This window comes from Muscardinus avellanarius (genome assembly GCF_963383645.1).
Source record: "Muscardinus avellanarius genome assembly, chromosome: 11".
NCBI lineage: Eukaryota > Metazoa > Chordata > Mammalia > Rodentia > Gliridae > Muscardinus > Muscardinus avellanarius.
Genome location: NC_137797.1, coordinates 42399502 through 42427462, shown reverse-complemented (window position 1 = coordinate 42427462; position 27961 = coordinate 42399502). Strand labels below are relative to the sequence as shown.

Here is a 27961-nt window from a genome sequence, read left to right as displayed (position 1 = left end):
AGCCATGAACTAATTATTATTCACTGGGGAAATGGAATATTTTGATTCACCAGACCTGACACTTAGCCCCATCCTTTAAAAAGGGAACACAGAATCAATAGTACTCAAGTTACTTCAATTAAGAATGAGGAAGCAGTTTCCGAAGAAGGAATCAGGGTACTTACACCAAACAGTGGATATGATGAACCTGGGGAGAATAAAATTTCTGTTAAAGTACCAGAGTACAAATTCAGAAAGGATAAATGCAGAAACCTTCCCAGAAAATAAATATGACTTGCTTAGAAAAGAAAACAATGGCTGGGCGTGGTGGTGCACGCTTGTAATCATCGCGCTTGGGAGGTGCAGACAGGAGGATCGCGTAGGTTCGAAGCCAGCTGCACTGGTTTAAGAGACCCTGTTTCCAAATAAAAATATAAAATAGGTCTGGGAGTGCAGCCTGTAGGTAGAAGGGCTTCCAGGAACCCCAATATCCTCTCAACCCCCAAAAAAATAAAAAAATAATAATAAATAATAAAAACAATGAATATTTAAGTCCACTAAGCATCCAGAATCACCAAATTTTGATGTACCCTCACATAATCAAAAATTACTGATAGAGAAATTTTCTTCCAATAAAGAGAAAGCTAAATGTAGTCAGAGGTATCTGCATAGATAATAGCTATCAGCAGTTGCTGTGTGAACTTGCTGCCTGGGGTTCATTGTGTGTAAAATTTAAGCACCCACCAAGTAAATAGCTCTGGGCTATAGATACTTGCTTCCTTCCATGGATGGTAAAGAGTATATTCAATCTTGTGTCATCCTCAAGTGAGTAGAACTCAAGCTATTTTTGTGGTTGTGGCCTCAGGTTTGGTAATTTATAAGGTTGACTTTACTTCTCTCTATAACGGAAGAAAAACTTTCTCCTATGCTTTGGAAAAAATTGATTCAAACTTTGCTTAATATGCTTACTTCAACTAAGTGGATAGGGACTGAAAAGTTTCTTCTGGAAAAATATTTAATTTTATTCTTAAGAGCAACAATCTTATGGCCTTTGCCTATGTTTATTTTTTCTGAACATAATAAATAGATATGTATCTATATATCTATATACATGGACATTTGAATAGCAAAACCATTAGAGATTTATGACGTGGTATTTAAGAATATAAATTTTGCAGCTAAACTGCCACAATTAAAATCATGACTCTGACATTAAGCTTCTAAATGATTCTTAGGAAGGAATTTCTCTGAGGCAGTTTTTTTTATCAAAGAAATGAAAATAATGACAGTATTTGCATTCTAAAATCATCATGCCTATTAAATGCATTAATATATATAAACAAAACACATATTACTATTGAATGAATATTCAATAATCTTAAGCATTATTATCATCATCATCAAATCAATAACATATTCAGAATACCTTCACCACCAGTAACAGAACTCTCACCATAAGCAGATGAAGTCATTAGTACTATCAACAAAGATTTCTGATTAGCCCTGGCCAAATGCATATGGCATGTTCACACTTCTTTGCCCTTTTGTGGGTACAGCTGCATCATTAGTTTTGGGAGGTAAGTTGTGAGTGCACAAGATATGCATCAATTCTGGGCAGCATATAGCATTATGGATATGAGAAGATCTAGTACTCACTCTTCCTTCAGAAACACAAACTAGCATTTTGGAGATGCCCTTGCTCCATCCACCCAGATCCCTAAGTGACTACAGTTGGCAGAAACTCAGCAGACCCACAGTAGACCTGAAGCACGAGTGAGAAATAAACCTTCATTGTGCCATGCCCCTGAGACTTCGAAATGCTTGTTACTGCTGCATAATCTAACTTATCCTCACTAATATAGGCAACTTACACAATAAAGCATTGAATATTTCAGAAAAAAATTAGGTCTTGAGGAAGACAGTTCCAGAGCTAGTTTATAGGTTAATCTAGCAATTCTGAGCCTTCTCTGCATAATTAAAAGATAGTCATGGCAGCTCTAAATATCATATTCTCACACAGAAATCCAATTGGGAAGTGGTTTTGTAAGGAGCAAGGGCAAAAAGGATCTTGTTCCCTCAATGAGCTATCTTTTATCAGGGAAGAAAATACTTTCCTGAATTCTCCTGAAGATTTCCTTACATCTTATTTGCAGCACTGGATCTTATATATAATCCTAAGTCAGTGACAAAAATTCAAGAAATTTCAAAATGGATTTAATTCAATCATACTACACCCCCAAAAACTGGGGAAGGAGCCTACTATTCTTGAGTACACAAAGATCTTCATGATGCTTGAACAAGTCAGCATTCCCTTAGCAGAGTAAGGAGAATGATTATTTGACCAACCAGGAGCACTTTTCACAAGAGCAGTGGCCTTCTACAAAAAGAATCAAAAGAAGACTTTAAAATGAGGCTACCTTGCACTTACATTTTATGCACTTTCTCTCAGCAGAGGATTTTTAGACCTACTGAGAAGAGACTGAGGTGTGCTGCTAAAGCTCTCAGTTTGCATATTACTGTGGATAATGGAGATCTCTAAATAGATTTGCTCAGCCACATTATTAGGCAGACACCTAATAATTTAATGTGCACTAAAGTATGTTAATAGGGAGAATGTGTGATCATTAATTAATTACTTAGATTATCATTATTCCAACTTTAAGCAGTTCTTGAGTTAGAATAAATGCCTTAGAGTAGAAAATGAATAGCAGCTTAGCTTGTTCTATGGTAAAAGATGTGCAGAAAAAGTCTTAGGAAAGAATAAAGATGATCTTCTCTGCTTCCCATTTATGGCATTGAAAATGGACAGAATTTGCATTAGAGCATGAATTCCAGTTAAAAGTTAAAAGCAAATGATTGCCAAGTCTTTCCATGATGTGATCATGCAGACAATGTGATATACAGCAAAACAAATTCTGCCTCATGGCACACATTTTCCTTATTAATATTTGCAATTCCAATTTTAATAGCACAGGTGTATTTAATTGCCTCTAAATATTACAATTCAAATCCATTCGGTGTTGAAAATAAGAATGCAAAAAGGAATCTCAGGTTTTGTTATGCTGAAAATTCTTCTAGCTGCAGATTGATTTTAATATATCCAGGAAAGTATTTTTTAATTCTTTGTCATTGTGCTTGCTTTAGAGTGGCATTTTAATTATCAAACCATTACCCTCTCGAGCACAAATGTTCTGCCAACCCTTGTGACTTCTGAGTTACAAGTACCAAAATTATAAGTTCTACAGAATAGTTTGATTAACTATAGTGATAAAAATATTTGTCTCACAACATAGTTCTGAGATGTTTAACAGGAGTTGGCCAATAACCCTAAATAATTTTTGATCAAGAGATAAACATGACTATTAACAGTAGTTATCTTTCCAAAAGTTTACTAATAAAAGGAAACCTTCTAAAATTTAATGCCAGTTACTCTGTCTGAAGCAGAAGAAAAACACAATCTACCAATTAATCTACATTTTTCACTTGTTTGTCCTACACTTGAATTTTATCTCTGTGGCCATATTGTAAAATTTATTCATGAAGGTACTTAATCTCTCCCTATGTATTCCATGATTTGCCTTTAAATTAAATTTAGGAAATCTCAAACCAAAGCTTGCTAATGTAAACTTTAGCCCCGTTTGCTGTGGAGATCATATTACTAACAAAGTTGCTTCTAGCAGCATACTAGGAAAGTCTCTGTGTGGCCATGGCCATGATAAATGACCTTGAAGATTTAGAGAACCAAAGACAATTTCATGGAATTTAGCCCTAATAGATATGTAGCAGCATTTATCAAAACTCAATTTTGTGTGAAACCAAAGAAAACATGGGAGATGTTATAATAAGACATGACTCACTTCCAGACTTGTAGATAGAGGTGATATTAATTGATGTGGGAAAATGGCCAACTCATACCCTTTTTATCCTGGAGATCAGCATGTGTGGTCACTGAAAGCTTGATTTTGCTGATGAGCAGTCACGGACTGAGGTTAAGTGATGTGTTTGTCTCATGGCTCATACTAACTAAATCTATTTATCATGCTGCCAGTGGTTATTTCACTGAAGTCACACTTCTGGTGCAAAACAAGCAGAAACCAGGAATCTGTCATCATTACTGTACTCCAACATTACTGTTAAGTGACCCAAGAAAAAAAGAAAAGCGCCTATTAAAATCACATACTGTTGGAATGGCATGTTTGTTTCCATAGCCCCTTAGATATTACCTCTCAAGCCATATCAAAGTTACGGCCTTAGAGGTAAAAATTCTTTGCTTTATAGAGTAGGTCCAAAAAGGAGGATGAAATCTAACTCAGATGTTTTAGGATGCGGTACAATGACATCTGAGACTGTCCCTCTGATGATTGCATTTTGTTTCTCAAAGGATAAGTCTATTAAAAGGAGGAAAAGGTCAACCTCTTAGATGAGAAAGAAAATTAAGCAGTTAATATAAGAATAGATTATTTTGTTTTTGCTATGAATATAAACAAGATAGCTCATTTGCAGAAGAAAGTCAGCTGAACATATCTTTATTTTACATATCTCTATGGATTACACTCAAGAATAATAATTCTGATTTATTTTACATCAAAATGACTTTGGCCATGTTTGAAGGCAAGGTTTTATGTTTCTCTTCTTATGTTTTTCTGACTTATGCCCAGTCTGACTTTCAAACAGCCCATATGAAATGAAAGTATCAATAAGACAAGGGATGATGAGAAAACATCTGAACACTATCACTTCTGTAAACTATGATAAGTCTTCCAAGGATAGAGAATATGGATGCAGAACTACACAGAGCACACATGGAATGGATTTCTGGGCATATTGGATGTCTTTTGATAATTTAGGAAACAAATTGTACAGGTACATATACTACTCTGTTATGATTTTGAAGTTAAGTAATTTTGATTCTAACACATGAAAGTTCAGAGCTAAGATTTCACTGCGATGTGTGCTAAGATTTACCTAGGAATAAAAAGTTAAGCCTAAAATGTTCCTAAGAAAACACTTCTATGAAGTAAAAGGATGAAAAATGTGTAGAAACAAAAACACTGGGGTGGTTTGTATTGAAAAATAATATTATACCTTTTCATGGGGTTCATTACGGTAATTAGATACACTTATTCAATGTCTAATGATCAAAGGTAATAAACATTTCCATCGCTTCAAACATTAATCATTTTTACGTGTTGGGAATTTCATATTCTCCTAGTCATTTTGAAGTATGTCATAGATTATTTTAATCAATAGTTACCCTACCACACCATAAAAAAATCTAATTTTTACCCTGTGTGCTCACATTCTTTTTCTCTGTGCTTTGGTGCTCTGTATTGGACTTCTTTCTGTTTACCCTCCCCCTGCAGTTTCTAGTGACCACTTGACTACTGCATTCTTCTACAAGATTGATGAGTGAAAACATGTGTTGTCTCCTATGCCTGGGTTATTTTGCTTAACATAATAACTGCTAGTTCCATTTATGTTGCTGCAAATGATGAGATTTTATTTTTTTTAGGGCTAAAAGACATTCTGTTGTACATATATTCCACATTGTCTTTATCCACTTATCCACTGATAGGAATCTAGATAGATCCCCTATTTTAGCAATTGTGAATAATGCCACAATAAATATGGTATTTCAAATATCTTTGAGGTAAAGTGATCTTGTCTCCTTTGAATATACAGACCCAGTAGTGGTATTTCTAGATGATATAGTAGTTCTCTTTATAGATTTTTTTTTAGTAAACTTCTTACTTTTTCCATAATAGCTATACTAATCTGCATTCCCACCAACAATGTTTGAGAGTTTCCCTTGCTCTGTATCCTGAACAACATTTCTTATTTTTTGTTTTTTTATAATATTCATTCTAACCAGGATGAGATAATATCACATTGTTGATTTGATTTATATTTCCCTGGTAATTAATGATGTTGAGAAATTTTTAGTATACTTCTTGTTCACTTGTATATCTTCTTTTGAAAATTAGCTGGTATTTTAGCCCATTTTAATTGTATTATCTGAGGAATAACTTTTTTCATCCTGTTTTCATTTGGTGTCCAGCTTATTACTTCCTTATATGTTTTAGATATCAATCCATTGTCAGATGAATAACTTGCAAATATTTTCTCTCATCCTATAGGTTACTTCTTAATTCTGATGAGCATTTCCTCTGCTGTTAGGAAGCTTCTTAGTTTGTTATAATCCCATTTATCTGTTTATACTAATAGCTTGTGCCTTTGGACTTATATCTGAAAAATCAGTATCTTTTTTGTGTAGAGGTTTTATCTTGGGAAGAGATTAAAAAAAAAATGCAGTTGGCGGTGATCATAAATGGCCCCAACAGCACCCATAATCTTTCAGTTCTTCATTCTGTTGTGGGTAAATGGATAGCATATTTTTTTCTTTCCTTTGTCTTGACTTGAACTTAATAAAAATGTTGGAGAAAATTAAAGAAGTTCATGAAGTAATGTGTAAAAAACTATAATGAGAAAGGCCAAATACAAAATTTTATGTGTTATGAAGGCCGGTCTAAATGTTTGTGTATAGCCCAGCGTGATGGCATACGCTTGTAATCCCCGCGTTTGGGAGGCAGAGACAGGAGGATCACGCTGGTTTGGAGCCAGCCTCGCTGGCTTAAGAGACCCTGTTTCCAAATAAAAAAGTGTAAAATAGGTCTGGGAGTGTAGCCCGGAGGTAGAAGGGCTTCCAGGAACCCCAGTACCACACACACAAAAAAAGTTTGTGTATAAATATCTGGAAAAAGAGAATCCTAGACACACACAGCAGCAAATGCAATGTCCCAGAGATGCAGACAGTAAAGAGACCAAGGTGGCTGGGGTGAAGTGAGCAAGGACTGGAGTGTAAGAAGACGAGAAAGGGAAGGAATGTCATACAGGACACATCAGAAAAGGCTCTGGGGCCGGTGGTGGAACACTGTATTTTATTCTGAGCAAGGATTTTGGAGGACTTTGAATGAAGAAGTGACATGATCTGCTGCAAGAGAACAAGATAAGCAAGAAAGCTGGGGAAGGTGTGAATTAGGGAAACTAGTAAAAGGCCATGGCAATAGAGTTGGTGAGAGGGAGTGGGGATTGATTAGTCTGGATGGCAAGGGTTAGATTAAAAAATGTTTGTATAAATAAGGGCAAGGTGAGAAAATGAAGTGACTTATAGAAGTAGAATTATGAGAAATTTAGACAGAAATGGATAAGACAACTACCTTGAAGTTGGGGTGATCAAGAAAATGAGAATATCACAGAAGGAAAACTGGAACTTCTGTCACATAAAACTAAGGGGATGTTCAGCACAGGTGAGTTTCTCCAATTTGAACCAGGGCTTTGTCTCCATTATTTCCTTTTGGGATCACCAAATCTTTATACATTCTTCTGATTAATGAAAACATTTCTTTTTGTATGAGCAGCCAGAGTTGATATTCATAGTTCTGCAAAAAAAGAAAATACAGGAATTAAACTTAAAACAGGGTGTAAATGTGTTTGTAGGCTTAAAATGTTACAAACACACAATACCTGACATTAAACTGAATTTCCTGTTTATTGCCTATTCTGAATCTGACATAGTCTAACACCTTTAGGTGTTAAGTTTAAATTAGAAATATAAAACAAGACAATGGTAAAAAAAAAAAAAAGAATTTCTAGCCTTTACAAATGTAGACAATCATAACATTTCAGAATGCTTCTGCCAGAGAAAAACTTTTTTATTGGTGGCCAACTTCACATATACACACAGCCCAAACTGCCTTTCAAAATACAAGGTGCTGCCTCAGAGAACCACAAATACCATAAAAGTTCCACCATGACATAATGTACTTATTACAAGAAAATCAAATTTATGGATTCAAAATGACTGTAATAAGCCAGGCATGGTGGCACACCCTTGTAATCCCCGCGCTTGGGAGGCAGAGACAGGAGGATCACACAGGTTCAAAGCCAGCCACGCTGGCTTAAGAGACCCTGTTTCCAAATAAAAAAGTGTAAAATAGGTCTGGGAGTGTAGCCCGGAGGTAGAAGGGCTTCCAGGAACCCCAGTGCCACCAAAAAAAAAAAAAAAGAGAGACTGTAATAATAAGTATTTTCAGATCCACCCTAATACCCAGATTCTAACAGCAGCTCCCTATGCTTTATGAACTCTGGCACAGTCAACATGAGCTATCAGACAAAACTGTTGTGTCTCGTAATACCATCTTTCTAAACTGTCTTGGCCTCAGATGGTACAAAGCACTGAGGATTTCCTCTTTCCCAGGCTTGAACTTCCTAAGGTGGCCAAGTCTTTTCACAGCTCCTAAATCTCATTGTTTTTATCTACTACACATTCCTCAAACAATGGTCAAAATCTCCAAAGTTGAAGCTCAGAATCTTTCTATTAATATAATGTTGTTAGTTGTCCTAAATAAATTGCTTCTGGTTTTCAATAGACTTAGATCTTCAGCCCTTAAAAAAAAAAGGGATACTTTTTTTAAATAACATCTGACTGTATCATGAGATCAGTGAAGAAAGACTGGAGAGTCATCTAGTGAATAGTCTCCCTCTACCTGGAGAAACTCTGCGTGAATAATCACTGGGAGCTGCTGAGTGTAGCCCAGGGTCTCCTCAGTGTTGGAACTTCAGCCATTTCACGCAGTCCCTCCCCACCAACCATTGTTCTTCAGGGATGTAAAGTCATTAAGTTCTCTGTAGTCTCATACTTGTAGCATGCCAATTTCTCTAGTAGAAGGAACAACGTGAGCTATTATACTTCAGAAACATAGGCCAAAAATCCATAGGACACTCTTAAGTGGTGGCCAGGCAAGAACTGCCTGCTAACTAACCTTCCTTGCCTACATAAGGATCTATGCCATATCTACTATTTCTCAAGTTCCTCCAGAATGTATCAATGCTTAAATAATTTATACCACCCTATACCCACTATCCTCAGTATCTACTAATATACTATGTTTATTTTCTCACTCTCCCTTCTTGAAAAATACAGACTATGCTCTTAGTTCTCTTATAAATCTAGTAGATTCCCCTATGTAAAATTTGAATGTTTTTATTTTATTATGGATTAGCTCCAAATTATCCGTGTTTCTTTTATATTATAGAAATTACATTGGACCAATTTTCTTTTATTTAACACTTAAGAGAAGCAAATAGAGCCAAGACTTTAGAAAAAAGCCAGGAGATTTTATATAATTCTGTTGTATGTATATAACCATTTTAAATTTAACCAAGGAGTACTTTTAGGACAAAAACAACAATGTACCAATAAAATTTTTAAAAAATAATAATAATAAATGAGTCAGCAAAAATATTAAATTGTAGAACAGAATTTGATATATATATATATATATTTCTTATTACTAGAAATACAAATTAGAACTAGTATTTATTCAATTTCATCTACATGCAAGGTGTTCACATGTACCATTTTATGAAATTTTTGCAATAATTCTTATCATATCATTAGTCCTACTTTTCAAATAAGAAAATAAAAACTCAAAGAAAAAAATAATGAGTTTTAAACTCAGGGTTCTCTGACTCCAAACCTCTAGCAACATTTAGTATATCATAAACATTTAAAGTAATATTTAATAGTATAATTGATTTTCTATTATTTTACTATTTTTCTTATTAAATTTTACATTTATTAAATACATTTTATATAAACATTCTTTCAATTGTGAATCAAGTTATACCAACAACAGACCAAAATACCTGCTGTGTGAAGTCAATTAATTCAAGTCAATTCTCATTTAAGAAGGTAAACCCTTATGTATTGCTCCATTATAAAATGGCTTCAAAGCACTCAATCATGTTCCAGCTACCCCAGGAACTTATTTTTTTGTGTGTATGTTCATCATTCTGATCAGTTGAGGTTGATGAGTCTTTATCTCTTTTTACTTTGCCTTTTTCCCTGAAAGAGCCCATTTTATAGGCTAGTTTATGTTAGAGCATAGTTGGACTTTTGCCTAGAAAATTATAAAGCATCTCAAAATAAATAGTGGTTATCTTAACTTTCTAAAGAATAGAAACTTCTATCTAACTCCAGCTTCATGCCTTGCTCTGATATTTTTTCAGCCGTAGGTGTTAGCATCTGCTGTTGTAAAATCTTTACTGTTGCTTGGTGGGGACCGACTTAAGGAACAGCGCCAAGATCACTTACTTTTTCCAGTAACTATTATACAATCGTGCCACATGTCCAACTCCATAGATTACCAGGCCTTTGTGGAAGAGTGTACATCTCTAAGCTCATCTTAAGCATTCTCAGGTTTGTATTCCTGAGGCTGTACCTGAGATTCTCACCTGTACCATCCTTAAATAGAGCAATGGCCCCTTCTCATGAAGTGGGGACAAAGGGGTGCCAACTGCTTTTTCTGCCACCTCCAGAGCACTGTTGAAGCGCCAGTTGCTCTTTAGCTCTTCTGGAAATGTACTGCAGCTCTCGGTCTACTTATACTTCCCCACCCTCTTTCACAAGTTTTCGTGCTGCTCAAAGACAATCAGAAGTGCCAAAAGAATAAAATAGCTCCAAGTAGCTTCCCCCAGCTTTGTACTATATTATTTCTCCTGTTTCCCTTCCATTTAAAATAGGCATAAAACAGCTCAAGGAAAAGGTAGAATAAATGGAGAGAAGGTACCAAGGTACCAAGGTACCCTGTGCTTCAGAAAGGGCCAGGAGTGAAGTTTGGGATGCAAGGTTTAAGAAGAAGTGACTCAGGTCAGCATAAGCATTTAGTCACTAACTGTCCCTAAAATACCTACCCAGGCTTCACTTCATTTATCTCAAGTGTATGATAAGACTTCAAAGGGTCCTGATGAAAGAAGTCTGGTGCAACTAATCACCACTAGTAAGTGAGTGACCTTTCTGGAGTGAGTGGTTAGCTGCTTCAGTAAGAATGAACACCCTCCATTCATTTCTTTATTGTTTTGTTCTGAAGATTCTTCTTGCTGTGGTTTTATGTCCAGTGCCCTGCTCTTTCTCTCTGCCCCTAAATATTTAATTTTAAATAAATGCATATGTAAAAGGTATAAATAAATATATCTTTGGAGAGATGATAATTTCAACCTTAGCCAAAAAGACTTGCCCATATCAGCTCAATGAAATATCCATTTTATGTTCTTTTATTGAAAAACATTAAGATGAACTTCAATTACAAAATTTTATATTCCTTAAAAGTCATTCACCTAAATATGTTAAGTAACGGATAGGATCTATTATCGTTCTTCAAAGAATTTTAAGAGGCCACAGTATAGTAAGATAATTATATTTCTTCCAGGCATTAGCTGGACTTAGTGATCCTATAAGGATAGAAGCATAATATTTGCATAGTGATGAGGTTCTTAACTCTGACCGTTATATATGGGTAAAATACTGGAAAAAAATTTAAAACACAGCTATCTCTTCTATTAAGTTGCATAGCTTTTAATTCCTTAAGAAAAATCCTATCTCATTCTTTTATTAAATCAAATGAGAATGTAAATATAACTAATGTTACAATTCTACTCAAATCCACCAAAAGAAAATGTAGGGCTACTAACCCTGTTTTCTGGAAAATTGTGAGCAGAGATAGTAGGAAATAAATATTTTTCCTTGTGTAAATAAATAGGACCTCTACAACAGAATAATGTATATAATGAGGGATTAAGAAATGTGCTCCTAAACCGGGCATGGCGGAGCACGCTTGTAATCCCCGCGCTTGGGAGGCGGAGACAGGAGGATCACGCAAAGCCAGCCTCGCTGGCTTAAGAGACCCTTTTTCAAATAAAAATATAAAATAGGTCTGGGAGTGTAGCCCGGAGGTAGAAGGGTTTCCAGGAACCCCAGTACCACCAAAAAAGAAAAAAAAAATGTGCTCCTAAATAAACTTAAATTCTATCATAATTGATTGATTTGGAAAAAGAATTATCAGAAATTGTATTAATAAAAAGAACATGACAAAGAACTAAGCTGGAGACTGGGTCAAGATTTTTAACAAGGATCTTTCAAGAGTCCTATTACTTTATGTACTTGAAATTTACTTTTATTTTATTTATTTATTTATGAGAGAGAGGGGGAGGATACTGAGGACAGAACCCAGGGGTAGCCTTCGAGCTACACCCCTAGCCCTGTTTTTTATTCTTTATTTTGAAACAGGGTCTCACTGAGTTGCAGAGGGCCTCAATAAGTAGCTGAGACTGTCCACAAACGTCAATCCTCCATCTCAGCCTCCCAAATGCTGGGATTACAAGCATGTGCCACCATACCTGGCAAAATTTACCATGTTTAAATGATGATGATATTGACTAACTGAAATAACAAGCCCAAGAATTTTATGGAAACATGGTTGAAACCTAAATTTGGTTCTTAATAAAATGATCATTATAATTTAAATCTCTGTGTAAATAATTACTGAATAACAAATATTCAAGGCAGCTTTCTCTGTCACTTAAAACTCTTGGCCAGTTTTGAAAGGGAAAGAAAGAGTAGCACTGAAGAGCATTTGTTGTTAATGCATATTCACTATAGAACTGAAAGTATATTCAAGCAAACCTATCATTTTACCAATAGATACAGTGAAAAATATTACCACTAACATCTTTACTGCTGTGTTGCAAACATTTACTTCAGGTAGCATTAGTTGTGTTGACTAATTATCAAAAATACCAATTTATACATATTGTTTGTTTCCATTAGTAAAAATTTAATATTATACTAATGCACTTCCATTATTTGAATAATATAAAGCAGTTTTGGCCGCTGTGGCTTCAAAGAACTATTTCTTATTCTTTCCAAAGTTTGATGTATTCTCTCTATTATTTATCCATGAATAGCTTCAGTACTACCAAAATGCCTTGCCTTTCAGTTTTCTGACAGCAATCTTTATTTTAGAATGTTACCCTGACATTCTAATATAGTGTTAAGTCAGAACATGTTGAATACATTGGGAGTTGTATTATGCATACAAAATTGCTTGTTCTTCATCTTTTACCTGGATAAGTTTTAGAATTTGCTTTTTCCAGCCAATTTTTCAAAATTTTCAAGTTAAAGAGTTTTATTTCTCTCGCTCTCGCTCTTGCTCTCGCTCTCGCTCTGTGTGTGTGTGTGTGTGTGTGTGTGAGAGAGAGAGAGAGAGAGAGAGAGAGAGAGAGAGAGAGAGAGAGAAAGAGAGAGAGAGAGGGCGAGCTGGGTTTTTAACCCATAAGCATCCTACCGTCAAGCTACACCTTCAGCACAATTTTCTTTTCTATTTGGAAATATTTGGAAACAGGGTCTGACTAAGTTGATGGAAGTTTCACTACTTGCTACACCTATCCTCAAACCTATGATCCTCTTGTCTCAACCTCCCAATCACTAGGACAACAGGCATGTACCACCAAGTCGGGCTCTAAGCTATGAAGGTTAATGGTTGGCAAACAACAATAGACATTTTTTAATTCTTTATGTTACCCACTGTACTGTACTGAGGACTTTATATATTATAAATTTATACATCACAAATCACAGGATTTATATTATAGCCCCTCTCCCCACCTATTATACAAATGATGAAAACAAAGTTTGAAAAATTTAAATAAGATGATCACATTTGTTCACAAATTTAAGTGGCAGAGGTTGAAATTAAAATCCATGATCTTCCTGTTATTTGATAATTATATTTTATGACAAATTATTTTCATTGATTTGGAGTAAATAATTTAAAATTACTTCAGTCAAACCTGATAGGATTACCTACTATGTTAACAAAACTAAACTCTTCTTGGCAGTAAGGTAATTAGTGTTGGGTCAATTTTTAGTGGAGACACAGAAAAGTGCCAGACTAACATAGGGGGGAAAAAATGAAAGTTGAAACACAACGACCAAAGTCTGACTCCACGTCTAATAAGAATTCCATTATGGAAGCCACATTTCAAATCCATGGTGTTTGTGTTTTATGAAATGGAGATGGTACCACCACCTGAGCCATGCTACAATTTCATTTCTAAGGTCAAACAAGTTGAGCTAATGTGAAAGGGTCTCAAAGAGTGCAAGAACTATATACATGAAAGACATGAAGTATATAAGATTAAATATCACAGGTGCTGCATTCAAGAAAGGGAAAACTATGTTAGCATTACTAATACAATTTCAAGAGAATTTTTTAATGGGATAAATGATGTGAAAATTATTAGAAAAAATAATTAACAGAAAAGTGAACCTTGCTGTCATTTCTATAGTCCTTCTAGTTGAAAGAACAAGGCATACTTGCACACATTTTCTAAATGATCTGGAAAAATTCAGTGTGAAATTTTGTCAGAATTTGATCCAACTATTTGTGTGTGTGTGTGTGTGTGTGTGTGTGTGTGTGTGTGTGTGTGTGTCTGGGGATGGAACCCAGGGGCATTCGACCTCCGAGCTCCAGCCCCTGCCCTGTTTTTTATTCTTTATTTTGAAACTGGGTCTCACTGAATTGCAGAGGGCCTCACTAAGTAGCTGAGGCTGTCCACGAACCGTGATCCTCCGGTCTCAGCCTCCCAAATGCTGGGATTACAAGCGTGCGCCACCACGCCCGGCTGATCCAACTATTTTTTAAAAGCGTCCTATGTAGTTTTAACAAGGTGTTTATTGGAACCATACTTTTCCTGTGCATAAACAATATTTAAAGAAGGATTCTTGCCGGGCGTGGTGGCGCACGCTTGTAATCCCCGCGCTTGGGAGGCGGAGACAGGAGGATCGCCCAGGTTCGAAGCCAGCCGCGCTGGCGTAAGAGACCCTGTTTCAAAAATATAAAATAGGTTTGGGAGTGTAGCCCGGAGGTAGGAGGGCTTCCAGGAACCCCAGTACCACAAAAAAAAAAAAAAGGATTCTTATGCTTCTGATTATACTTTCTCATATTCAATCAGCATTTGCTAAAGTCTTACCCTGTCTCCATCCTAAGCGATGCTTCACAGAAGCAGATGAAGTAGAGATAACACTATCACTCCTGGAGTAGCCTTCCCCATGTTGAAGAGACAGGTCGCAGGGCCACTAGAAAACAAGGATTGCTGTATGAAAATACAAGGGAAAAGGCAAGAATAAACATGGATGATAAACAAAGGGTTTGTGTATATTATTACTCAAGTAAACACTTGGAAGTGATCTCTGGGGAGAAATGTCTTGACTCTGGCCAAGAAAAGAAAGCAGTGAAATCTACCTTCCTGGTGAACACCTGTGAGGATTTGCAAAACCAAGGAGTCCTCCTGTAGGGCCTGGAGGTCATGTGCTGCAGTACAGTGCTTCAGTGCACAAATTCTAAACAGAAGGATACAGTGGTTTTTAAATTTTTAAAGAAAAAACTATTATATACAAGATTGGAAATAAAAAAAAATCTCCTTCAAAAGCCAGAAGGGACAGTAAATCCAGAAATCTGGGCATTGTAGACTAAAGATGAAAGTTCCAGTCCAAGAAACAACAAAGAAATGGTGCTACAAATTGGGAAATGGACGGATGAAATGGCCACAGAGAGAGAAATATGTTGAGATAAACATCAAAAACAACAGTTGGAGAGGAAAATTGATGTTTGGTCTAGAGCAGCAGGAATCCATTAGGTAATCAAGGAAAAATGTCTCACGGACAGCGAGACAAGCAAGCGGCTTTGTTTCCACTCTGGTCTACCTGTCACTTTGTATAGTAATGAAATTAATGAGCCTGCATCTTCCTTTTCATGACTAGAAAGACTCCAACATCCTGCTCGCCACTCATGCACAGCACAAGCCTCCTGTCAGTGCAGCCGAATCGCTCCAAGTTATAGCAAATTCTAAAAATGAGCCCACTTGTTTATAGCATAATAAACCGAGTGTACTGGAGGGAAAACTCTCCCCAAATCAGATAATGAGCCTAAATGCCATTTTCATTTGTTTGTTCCTTATAACCAGGGCCTTACACTGTTAAATAGCAGGGAATATAGCTACCTTTTTAGCTAATGTGCTTTTATCATAAATGAATTTAATCTTAGTAACATTAAATTGCTTAAAAAAGAAATGAGTAGAAACTCAAATATTTAATTATCCAAAAGTTACCAACAAGAGGCATGTTTGATTCTTGGAATACACACACACACACACACACACACACACACACACATATATATTCCCCTTGTTAAGATACCCCTTGGGTATCTTTAACAAAGCTAGAAAACAGACCAAAGAAATGTTTAACCTGTTCAAAGCATCAAAGTAAAACCAAATATGAATGAATCACAAACCTGTGCTGCTTATTTTGAAGATTTCCTCATAGGAAAGTTGAAGAGTTAGTTTCCATTAAGGGGGAAAAAACTGAATTATAACTTGTCTTTAGTTTTGAACTTAGAAATCAGAACTCAAGAGAGACATGCTCCAAATTTCATAGAATAAATGGATTTTCTTTTAACCAGGAAATTGTGTTGTCCACAGCATGATTGCAAACTGTTGCAGACTTCCAAAGGCTTCAGAACCGATTAGCTAGAGAATCGCCTTCACCTCTGCCAACTCACCTGGCATCCCTCTGTGTTTACCAACACACATCTCCCTGGGGCTTGCAGCTAGCAAGCTCCTGGGCTGCTGTGCAGCCTTATCTAAATCCTCTGGAAGTTGTGCTGGGATTTATCTCTGCCCAAAGACCCAACATTATTTTCCACATCAGATTCTCACATTGCAGGACTGTGAAGATATGGGTGACTCTGCCTTATCATTTAGAGCAGACCATTATTCTTATAGATGTTTTATAAAATTAATTATATGATTAGTATTTATGCAGATAAAATGGCATTCAGTCAACTAACTTCTGTTATCAGAACTAATCATTGCATTCAGTAAGAAACATCGGTAACCTTAATGTTATTCAGCAAGAGACGGGAATTTGTTCCACGGCACAGTAAATTCTGAAATCAGATTAAGGAATATAGATTCTATTAAAAATTTATCAAGGTGTAGGTTGTGACTGTATCAAAGCAGTGTCACATATTTTACTGAAATTTTTGTGTACTCACAGATTTTAAGAGTTTATGAGCAAAGCAAGGCAGATTTTTCATCTTTAATATTTAAAGGTTTTTAAAAAACTAAACAAGTATTCATTCATTGTATAGAATAAGGTTACCGTGACTATAGAGAATTGAAATCTAGCAAGAAATCCCATTTAATTTGACATTTAACATGCTATGTGGTATTGCCCATAATTTATTTCATATATATTAGTCAAATCTTCGCAAGTGGACCAGAAGCTCTTTAAGTACATTATTTCAGAATTTTTTGCTATTTCTCCAGTACACTGAGCATTAAAGTGTTAAATGAACACTTAATTGGGTGAGTGAATGAGTCTCTCTTACACTGTTGTTAACCACAGTCAATCTGCCCTAAAAAGCTACAGGCATATCACTGAACCAAGCCAATAGCCTGGGTCACCCTTACCACATTTTAGCATAGGCACATCTTGCAATTCACTTTTTGGCAGGGACACAAACCAAACAATGAAACAGAAGTATGTGAGAGGAGAAGGTAAGATGTGTTCTTGAGAAAGTAATTTTGAAGGCTATTTGGGAAAAGGCTACATGAGTTTACTGCAAGAAAGCATCTTTTCATTTACTACCATAAAAAAATCCAATCTAGATTTTGCTGAGTCTATGACCTATTGAGGGCTTCATTTAACAAGAAAGTCAGTGAGTGATAACTTAGATTCAAAGGAGCCTAAACACTGAAGGAAATAAGGAAATGAAAAAGAACCAAAGTAAGGAAGGCTAGGAGGCAAAGAAGTGGGAGACCTAAATATGCTATTTCCACTCTAGAAAGCAGGGCTTCAGAGCATGCTTTCAAACTCACCTCCTTCAGGAAGCCTTCCTGCGACTCCAAGACCCTTGGATCTTGCCCTTCTCCAAGCAGCTATCTACAGGGCCCTTCTGCTCCACTGAATTTAACTCTGAATTGCCTCCTATCTTTTTCCTGCTTTTCTCTGGAGTTACTGTTTCTAAGCTAACAGAGCAAGAAACCTTTCTTCTCTATGTTCTCTGTTCTACCCACATCCCTGCAGAGTATAAGTACACAACAAATTGTCAGTGTGAAATTAAGGAAAGGGTAAATGACCAGTTGAAGGAATGAGCCACCCTCTCTCTCTTCAGCCAGCCTTGGTAAATTTTATCCTGATGCCCCAGGAAAGGAGTTTTAAATGTGGAGGCAAGTGCTACCCACGACCTGAGGGCTATGATTTGGATTGAAATACACAACACACATATGCATACACACACACACACACCATATATTTCCCATGAAGATTTCACATCTTTTATCATATTTTAACATATGAGGTTTAAATCTCCCATTCTGAGAAATGATAAATTTATCTAATTAGGAGTCAAAAATTGGTAGTATTTGAAGCCATTTTATCCTATAATGGAAAATTCTGACCTATGAAGGTCATTGTGACCTCTAACTGGTTGGTTTGATCTTAAGCTATAGTACATGTGACTCTTTAAACATTTTCAAATTTGTGTTTAATGTTCTGTCTCAAGAGGTGACTGATTACTATATCGATCTACATATTTCCAGAGTTCTCTATTTGCATCCTATAATATAGAAAAATCTTGAACATGCAAGATCTATTTTGTTTTTTTCTCTTTCTTGACAGTTTTTTTTTAAATAAAAGATTATGTGAAACTCATAAACAGCCTCAAAAGCAAGGCTTTGAAATATGGGCTATTATTTCTACTAGTTAATAGCAAAATAATTATTTTGATATTGTTCATGCATCTTGCAAAATTACTATGATGATCGAGGAAGATGACACATTCTTTTAGATAAAACTAGCAGTTAGCAAAAAAGCTTTAGTAAATATAAGAATAAGTAAATATGAATATTATTCATAAAATTCATTAAGCAGACATTAATGCAGTGGCGAGACATTCATTTGACAAAATAGAGATTTGTCAATGGTAGAAAATGCCTGAAGTCACTGCTAGAGTTTTATAGTGACCATAGCAATGATATTAACTTTGTTGTCTTGAGAATCTTGGCTGAAATATCCAGGCCTGATGCAAATGAGCTTATATTCCCCCAGAGAGGAAAATATAACAGCACATCTTTGGAATGAGATATGAATTCATAGGGTTATTTTTTTAATATGGTGAATGAGAATACAACTGACAAATAATGCAACACTGCCATTAAAAGCAAAGCCAAGGCAAGGAACACCAGTGAGTTGTACCCTACATGAAACCAAGATCCCAAGGAGGAATCCACCAGTGATTGCTAGCTGAGGAGACAGCAGTAGCAGACTATGAATAGATGGGAGGAAGAAGGAAACCAGAACTAATGAACTAGGACTGACAGTCCTGTGGAAAAGCCCATCAGATTGGGAGCAAATCTCAAGGACTGTCCACGCTTGCTTCTATTGGAAGAACAGGGCTATGTGGCTTTCTTTAAAGCTGTTTTTTATTATATATGCTTTTCTTGGTACATTGTAATTATACATCATAGGAAGGTTCGAGATGACACAAACATACATACACACATCACCTGGTGTGTTCTCCTCTGAATCCCACCCCTCTCCCCACCCCCAATGCATGTTAGTGAGATTAGCAGTGATACTCTCTAACATGGACATCGCATTATTTGAGCTGTTTTCTCCATCAGTTCTCCTTCTTTCCCTCCCCATCTCTTTATATTCATTGAGCAGGGACTTGGGCATTTCAGGGAATGGAAAAAAAATCTATTTAGAAACTATGTACAGCCAGCCTCCCCTAGGCCACTCAGTGCTTTGTGTAAATTGGGAAAAGGGGGCCTCTCCCCAGCCACTCACTCTCTAAGTCTGAGATATCATGTAATCTAATAAGCAGACTTCAGATTTGAGAGCAGAATCTTAACACAGTGCCACTATTCAGTAATGCTAAAGATTTCCCTTTTGAAAACATACGCCATGCAATAGACTTGTTCTTTGTGAAGCGTTTGTCTTTGATTTCACACTGTTCTATTAAAGAGAAGAAAATTTGAAGAGAAGGATATACTTTTTAAAAAAATAAAATATGCCAGCGTTCTTTAAATAATTTTTTTCAAAATTGTATTTTGTGCCCAAACTCCCTGAGAGAAAAACAAATGATGTGTTTCAAGGTGAGCATTACATTTTTATGGTAAAAAGATTTTTACTAGTTGATTTCATCAATAGATATATCCCTGCAGCACTAAATTTATGCACAAGAGACTATTAAGTTATGTAGATTGAATTTTAGAATATACCATATTATATCCTTAGAGACAAGTTTAACAAACTGAGAAATTGATTTCTTTTAATAAAGTAAATAATACCTACTTTTTAACACCAGTTAAATAATAAGCTTCATGACTGCATAAACCTGCGTACTACTATATCCTACCCCTGAGAAAAATAACCTTCACATGGTAGATGCTCAGAAAATGCTTTTGATTAAACAATTATTTATTCACTGCTCAATTTATGACTACTTCCCAGGGGGAAAAATAGCCTTATTAATAAGGAAAAATTGTTGTGTTCTGTTTTCCAATAAAAGACCCGGTAATGCAAACTTTTGTCTAAATATGCCTAATATTTTATTATTCTATATTATACTAGTATTCATATTACAAATAATCCCCAAAGAGTCAAGTTTTAATCAGAAAGAAGTGACCTATATGCCAAGAATATTTTGTGCATATTATATATCTTTTATGCATTTATATAAATTTTAAATAATTTTTAAAAATGCATCTTCTTATGACATTCTAATATAAACCACCCAAAAAATATATTACATATGATCAATATTCCCACTGGGAGAAAGGGGTAGAATTTTAACAAATATATATATATATATATATATAATGTTTTTTCTTTAAAATCATCCAGTGCTAAATGAGACTTGTATTAAGGTTTGAAATGTGAAAATCATTCAAATGCTTAGAAAAAAAAATTTCACAAAAGCAGTAATACACTATAAAGAAATATGGGAGTAGAATTGAGCAGGAAACAATGAATTACCTAGTCTAATGAGACAAGAGATGGGTATGGGAGAAAATGAGAAATTGAAATGGAGGAGTAGAGTGGGCCAAGTGACAGCTGACTTTAAACATTATGCACAAATTTTTTTAAATGTCGGTTCAAAGTTTTGTCCAATAACAATGAATAGATAAAATGGAGATCACTGAAGGAAGAGTCAGGCTGATACCTTATAAACAGATAGAAAACAAGCAGAAAACACATTGGAAAAGATATGGCAAGTCTTGCTAATCAGTGGACCATGGGAGTAAAATTTTCCATGTTGTTTCAATGAGTAGGTAATAGGAAATGATAGCACTGATAAAAGACATTTAGTTGCTTTGGAGAACTGGTTTAGGAGAAGGTAAAGGATTTCTAGGAAGAATTCTATAGACAGTTGGGAATACAGGATGAGAGTAAAGAACAGAGAACAGAATAACTGATCTAAACGCTTATGCTTATAGTGTGGGACAGGATGTGCTCAACACTGAGTGATGGTAAGGGTAGTGAGGGGTTAAGACCACCCTCAATAACAGCCCCATCCCCTGTTGGCCCTGGAAAAGGAGAGAAGGCAACACAAAGGGGGAGGGGTAAGAAAGGGTAAGCTGGTAAGGGTAAAGATACAGGAACAAGAGCAGAAGAAATTTTCAAGAAGGATTATGTAATAAAGATTTTCTAATACCACAGATAATGTTGGTTAGATTGCGGCCAAAGCAAACCACTGATTATCTTTGAAAAAGCTTTGGGTACATATTAGAGTCGTGAGCATGGATGCAGATTGGAAAGATTTAAGGCACAGAGGAAAGGGTAGACTGAATAGGAATGATCTTTCTGAGTGTTAGCGTTGTATGGCCATCTAGATGTGGTATATACTATAAATCTCCTCAGGTGGCCTTTGTATTTTTTGAATTCCTATTGTTGCTGTAAGGTTTTCTACAAATTTCTGGAAAACAAAACAAAACAAAAATCCACATACAAACTTACTGTTTGCTTATTTTGGAGGTCACAAGTTTGATTACGTTAGAACGGCCTAAATAATCCAGGCTGATCTTCCTATTTCAAGATCTTTAATTTGATAACATTCATAAAATCCCCTTTTGTTATGTAAGGTGTAGAAGTCTTGAAGGGACTGTTATTCTGCCTGCCATATCAGACCTAGCTTTTGATTAACTTTCCTTTGACTTAATTCTTATGCGTCAGTTTACCTTTGGGTCAAATAATGTATGTGGCATTGATTCATTAACTAGGAAATAACATTTTTAACAGAGTGTTTTTATATTAGTCTATTATTTTCTGCTGAAAAGCCTTTAAGTTAAATGTTAAAATTCTTCTTATGAAATTCCATTTGATGATAGTTGGGTAGCAGTAACAATAAGCTGGATGATTTCTGCCAGTAGCAATATTTTGATGAAACTGTATTTTATATTCAATAAATCACTCCTGGCACCATCTGATACTGTTATTTATTTGCTTCACTGGATTTAATATAAAATGTTATATTAAAGAGCTTTCAAAACTGAAAAGGAATTTTTCTTTGTATATATAATGTTCATATATATACATATATTTATATATTAACCTAACAACCTAAGGATACATTTGAATTTCTCAAAGTATTTGATCTACTAGGGAGTTTTCCTATGTATAATGGAGGTGATAATGAAAAAAAACTATAAAGATTAGATGAAGTAATATATAGAAAACCTTAGCACAGTTCTTGGGCCAAAATAAGTAGGACTTAAATCAATTTTAACCTAATCAAAAATATATTCCACAGTATTTTTCTTTTTTTTTTTTTTTTTTTTGGTGGTACTGGGGGTGGAACCCAGAGGCTTTCTACATCCGGGCTATACTCCCAGACCTTTTTTATATTTTATTTGGAAACAGGGTCTCACTGAGAGCCTCACTAAGTAGCTGAGGCTGGTTTTGAACCTGTGTGATCCTCCTGTCTTAGCCTCCCAAGTGCGGGGATTGCAAGCGTGCACCACCACGCCCGGCTTCTTGGTATTTTTCTAATACTGAAATATATTTCTGTATATACTGTAAAGGAATAATGCTATAGATATTGTTTCTTAGTAAATTTACCAGATTTTAAATATGTTGCTCTGTACAGGAAAGTCAAATATTTTTACATGAGCATTAAACTCAATTTTCTAACCGGGCGTGGTAATGCATGCTTATAATACCAGCATTTGGGAGGCTGAGACAGGAGGATAGGCTGAGGTGAGGATGCCTCAGCTACTTAGTGAGGCCCTCTGCAACTCAGTGAGACCCTATTTCAAAATAAAGACTAAAAAATAGGGCCGGGGGTGTAACTCAGAGGTAGAATGCTCCTGGGTTCCATCCTCAGTATGGCAAAAAAATAAATAAAAAATAAAGAAGACTGTTTCTAGCTGGTATGGTGGTACATGCCTATAATCCCAGTATTTGAGAGGCTGAGACAGGAAGATAGCAAGTTTAAGAATAGCTTCAGAAATGTAGTGAGATTCTCAGCAACCCAAGGAGACCTTGTTTCAAAATTAAGAAATAAAAAATTCTAGAAGTATACCTCAGAGGTAGAATGCCCCTGGATTTAATACTCAGTTTAAGGGGAAAAAAGGCTATTTATTTACATTGTTATTTACTAATCAGGTTTTCCTATGGATATACAAAAATAATTATATTGAGGGTTTTTGTTTTTGAGACTGTCTTGCTAAATTGCCCAGGCTGGTCTGGAAAGTGATTCTCCTGCCTCAGCCTTCCAAGTATCTGAGATCACGGACATATGCCAACATACCTGGTAAAAAAAATTTCTTTATCTTTTTTTTTACTTTTTTACTATTTTTATTTTTTTTTACTAAATGTGCCAGTAAAATGTGAAGACAATTCTATCAATTAAACTACATTGAACATAGCATATTTAAAATTAAAATTAAACTATTCAAAAGGTTAACTGAAAGCAAATTTGGAGACAACAGCACGTTAAAAAAATGAAAGTACCAAAATAAGTTCTCCTGTGGTTTTAAATTACCTTCAAGTTACTATTTCAGATTTCTCCCTGTAATCCCGTGTTCCTTTCTCCTTAGCATCTTTTGATTAAAGAATGTTCCTTTGCATTGACCATCTATTTTCTCTTTGTGAACTTGTGAAGTCCTCTCTGTCTTGTCTTGTGTAATATAACTGACTGTTATGTGACTTTCCGAGAGACTATCACAAAATCTGACTGGGAGAATCATTTACAAGGTTCAGAATGAAGGGACATTATTAACACTGTCTTGCTTGCAATGAACACATGGACTTTCTCGTTCATGCATGACAGGACTTTAACTGGAACGGCAGAGGTAGATGCTTTAAATGAAGTATTATGAATAATATCACTGATTATATGAGCTTACTTTAATCTGTATCTTTTTTAAAGTGAATTATTTAATTGAGAACTATAAGGGTGTGGACTTGACTATGACATTCACACAAATATTTCTGTGGCTAAAAACACAGTGCCAGAGCCGGGCGTGGTGGCTCACACTTGTAATTCCAGCATTTGGGAGGCTGAGTCAGGAGGATCACGGTTCCAGGACAGCCTCAGCTACTTAGTGACGCCCTTTGCAACTCAGTGAGACCCTGTTTCAAAATAAAGAATAAAAAAATAGGGCTGGGGGTATAGCACAAAGGTAGAATGCCCCTGGGTTCCATCCCCAATACAACCAAAAAAAAAAAAATCAGTGGTAGAAGCTGTAATTTTCTATGTCCTTAAGTTAACAGCAAGTATCTAGTCATCCACTAGCATAATAGGCAACATAAATATGCCACACTATGAAGCTAAATACAAGGGAAAGAACAAATGTGGGTTTCTTGAGTCTGGAAGGAAGAAAGATTAATTTTAAGAATTTTTACTTTATCAAAGTACTCCTGACTTGTGTTCAACAGTCATTGGTACTAATGATGTTTATGTGGCTCAAAGAATATTATATTTTTCTTATAATTTCAGTGTGTAATGTCTTTTTTTATTACAGTGGACAAATCTAATTACTTCTTCTGATTAATTTCAATAGCTGTGATTTGAATCATGAATAATTCCTTTCCAGACACAGTGAAACCTAAAGGTTTCCATGCAACCTTATTTTTGTAAACACACTGTAGAGAGAATGTCAAATTAGAAAATATATTAACTTTTAGGAGGTGGACTATAACAGAAAACTAAATGTCATTATATTTATTTATGCGTGTTTTATTGTTTTAAAGAGAGCCTGTAAATCTGATGTCTTTCCTCTTATCTCAGTCATCTCTTCCCCCTTTCAGTTCCTTTAGTATTTTCATTAAATGCTTCTTGGTGTATCTACGTCTTTCTTTTTATTGCTGTGCATTTTTATGGCCCTCACACATACCCTAAGCATTAACTACAACACTGAGACCTATGCCTTGCAAATAAAGAAAGAATAGTGGCATTAATTGAGATCTTGCTATATACTGGTTGCCACTCTTAGCTTTTTAGTGTATTAGCTCTTTTGCTCTTCAACCAGATCAAATGGACACCACTATGATCTCTACTTCACAGTGGAGGAAACAAAAACTCAGAAGAATTAAACAGAGTCAAATGGCCTCTAAGTGGCCAAGTGTGAATCCAACCCTGGTTTCTTAGTTCCTGAAACATAACCACTCCCCTGACTCTGACTCTGGAGACTCCTAATAGGTACATCACCCTGTGGGTGGCTTTCAGAGTATCAAGTCCTTATTCCTAAACTTCACTACCATTCTGATTATGTGTATGTTACTGGGGATTAAACTCAAGGGCATCAACCTCCAAGGAGCACTCCTAGCCCTTTCTGCTATGTTTTGTTTCTTTTTGTTTCATTTTGTTTTGAAATAGGGTTTAACTAGATTGCTGATAATCTTGCTAAATTGTTGAGGTTGGTTTTGAACCTATGATCCTCCTACCGTAGCCTCAGTAGTACTGGGCTTACAGGTATGCACCACCACACCCAGCTCCATTCTGATTTTACGTCTGTTTTTTCTCTTTGTGTGATTAATATCTGCCCTTTCTACATGCCAGAGTATATTAATATAACATCTAATATTTCATAGGTGAATAATAGCAGCTACCATATATTAAGCTTTTGCCATCTCAGTCACTGCATCTTATTTTTAACCTTCCTAAGGAATCTCTGAGATGCACACTAATTTGCCTCCACTTTACCGATGAGGAAACTGTGTTAGGGATGAGATGAGCAACCCAACATCACACAGCTAGTAAAAAAAAAAAAAAAAAAAAAAAAAATAGGACCAAGATTTAAACTTCAAGTTCAAACCCCAGGACTATGCTCTGAATGAATGAATGAATGAAGGGTTGAATTCATGGAAACCTATAGCTTGGAGGGTGAGGCAAAGAAATGGAAAGGAGGTGACATTTGAAATATGTGGAAAGAGGGTATAGAAGATAGAAACAAAACTCCAGGCAGAAAAAAGTGTGGATAAAATATTATGCAAAGGGTGCCTGGAGCTTAGTAAGCACTCAATAAATACAAAGGAAGGAAAGGAGGAAGGGAGGAAGGGAGGGATGGAAGAAGGAAAGAAGGAAGGAGGGAAGGTAGGTAGGTAGGCAAGCAGGCAAGCATGCCCACTGGTCCGCCTTTGCAGCAAACAGGTTCACAGCCTTTCCATGCCCAGTGCTGTATCCCTAAGGGTTTGTGTGCATTTTTCTCCTTCCAGTGCCACCGTGGGCCTTAATCGCTATAGCCATAGTTGCAGTCCTTCTGGTCCTGACCTGCTGCTTTTGTATCTGTAAGAAATGTCTCTTCAAAAAGAAAAACAAGAAGAAGGGAAAGGAAAAGGGCGGAAAGAATGCCATAAACATGAAAGATGTGAAAGACTTGGGGAAGAGCATGAAAGACCAGGTAACGTACCCCTCCCTAGTGTTTGTTCAGAGATGATTTTGTTGACTGTTTACAAATGATATTTTGTGTCAGATAGTTATAGAAATAGACAGCTCGTGGTCACATGTCATTGTTATGGGGATGCTTTGCAATCCTTCCAGTCATTACTGAACAGCCCAAAGTGAACTGGAGATCTCTGGTAGAGTTTTTCAGTTGGGCCCAGCATAATGGAATAATGCCTGAATATTTTTATTACATCTCTTTAGCCAGTCTTAGAGTTTCAAAACCAGGAGAAAGGGTACCAGCATTCTTTGGCAAAGAATCTTTTCAACTTTTTTTCTTTTTACTTTTTATAGCCACTGTTAAATAACTGAGTTTTATGGCTGTTCATCATACTTAATGAAAACTACCATTCCTACATAGCCACCATGCTTAGTAATTTTATCTCAAGAACAATGAATTGTATGATAGACAGGAAATATGAGCCAGTATTAAAGAACAGAACAGAGTTGGAAAACAAAAAAATGTTATGTCCTCACATAGGGACACTGGTATAAACTCCACCTGGCTGGGTTTCCTTCCCAAGCCTAAGGAAGCCATTTGGATTTCCTTTTTATTGTTGTCTATTTTTTTATCTAAATTAATTAGACTATTTAGTTCAAGATAAAGTCTATTGTTACTAGTGATAATTATTAAATGCCTCTATATTTTTGACATAATATTTATATTGAATATTTATAAAGAATACTTAACATAAAAGAGAGTAATGTAGATATTTTCACAGAACTTATATTGGAAGCTATCAATGCTTTACATCAGATAATTCAAAACAGTTTGTCCCCAAATAGCAATACATACAGGCTGTTTATCCTCTTATCTTATGGCATTATTTTTTTATCAGTTGAACCCATAAATATATGGATATTGTTAATAACTGCTTGACCAAATGTTATAACAGCCATTTAAAATACAGTTGCATAGTTTCCTAGTTAGCAGTATTCTCAGGACACTAACCCCCTTCCCAGTTTTAAACTCTTTATCTCAAAAACACCACATTGTCTATTCATTTCACAAAGCTCCTTTTAACTTCCTACACGTTTGCTTCATTTTTGAGCTGTGGAATGGATGCGATGGCTGTACCCATGCTCAGAGAGGGTTTTGGCTGAAGCTCAGAGTAGCAAAGGTTCAATTT

The 27961-nt window shown here is 35.8% G+C and overlaps 1 protein-coding gene across 2 annotated transcripts in view; it reads left to right on the top strand.

Moving 5' to 3' along the window:
• SYT1 (synaptotagmin 1) overlaps positions 1 to 27961 on the top strand; it is a gene marked incomplete at both ends in the record, with an annotated part of 221712 nt that overhangs the window by 27884 nt on the left and 165867 nt on the right. For both annotated transcript variants that reach the window (XM_080705390.1, XM_080705389.1), the window contains one exon: positions 26606 to 26790. In XM_080705390.1, coding sequence (XP_080561516.1) covers positions 26606 to 26790 — 185 coding nt within the window. The remainder of the gene's footprint in view (positions 1 to 26605; positions 26791 to 27961) is intronic.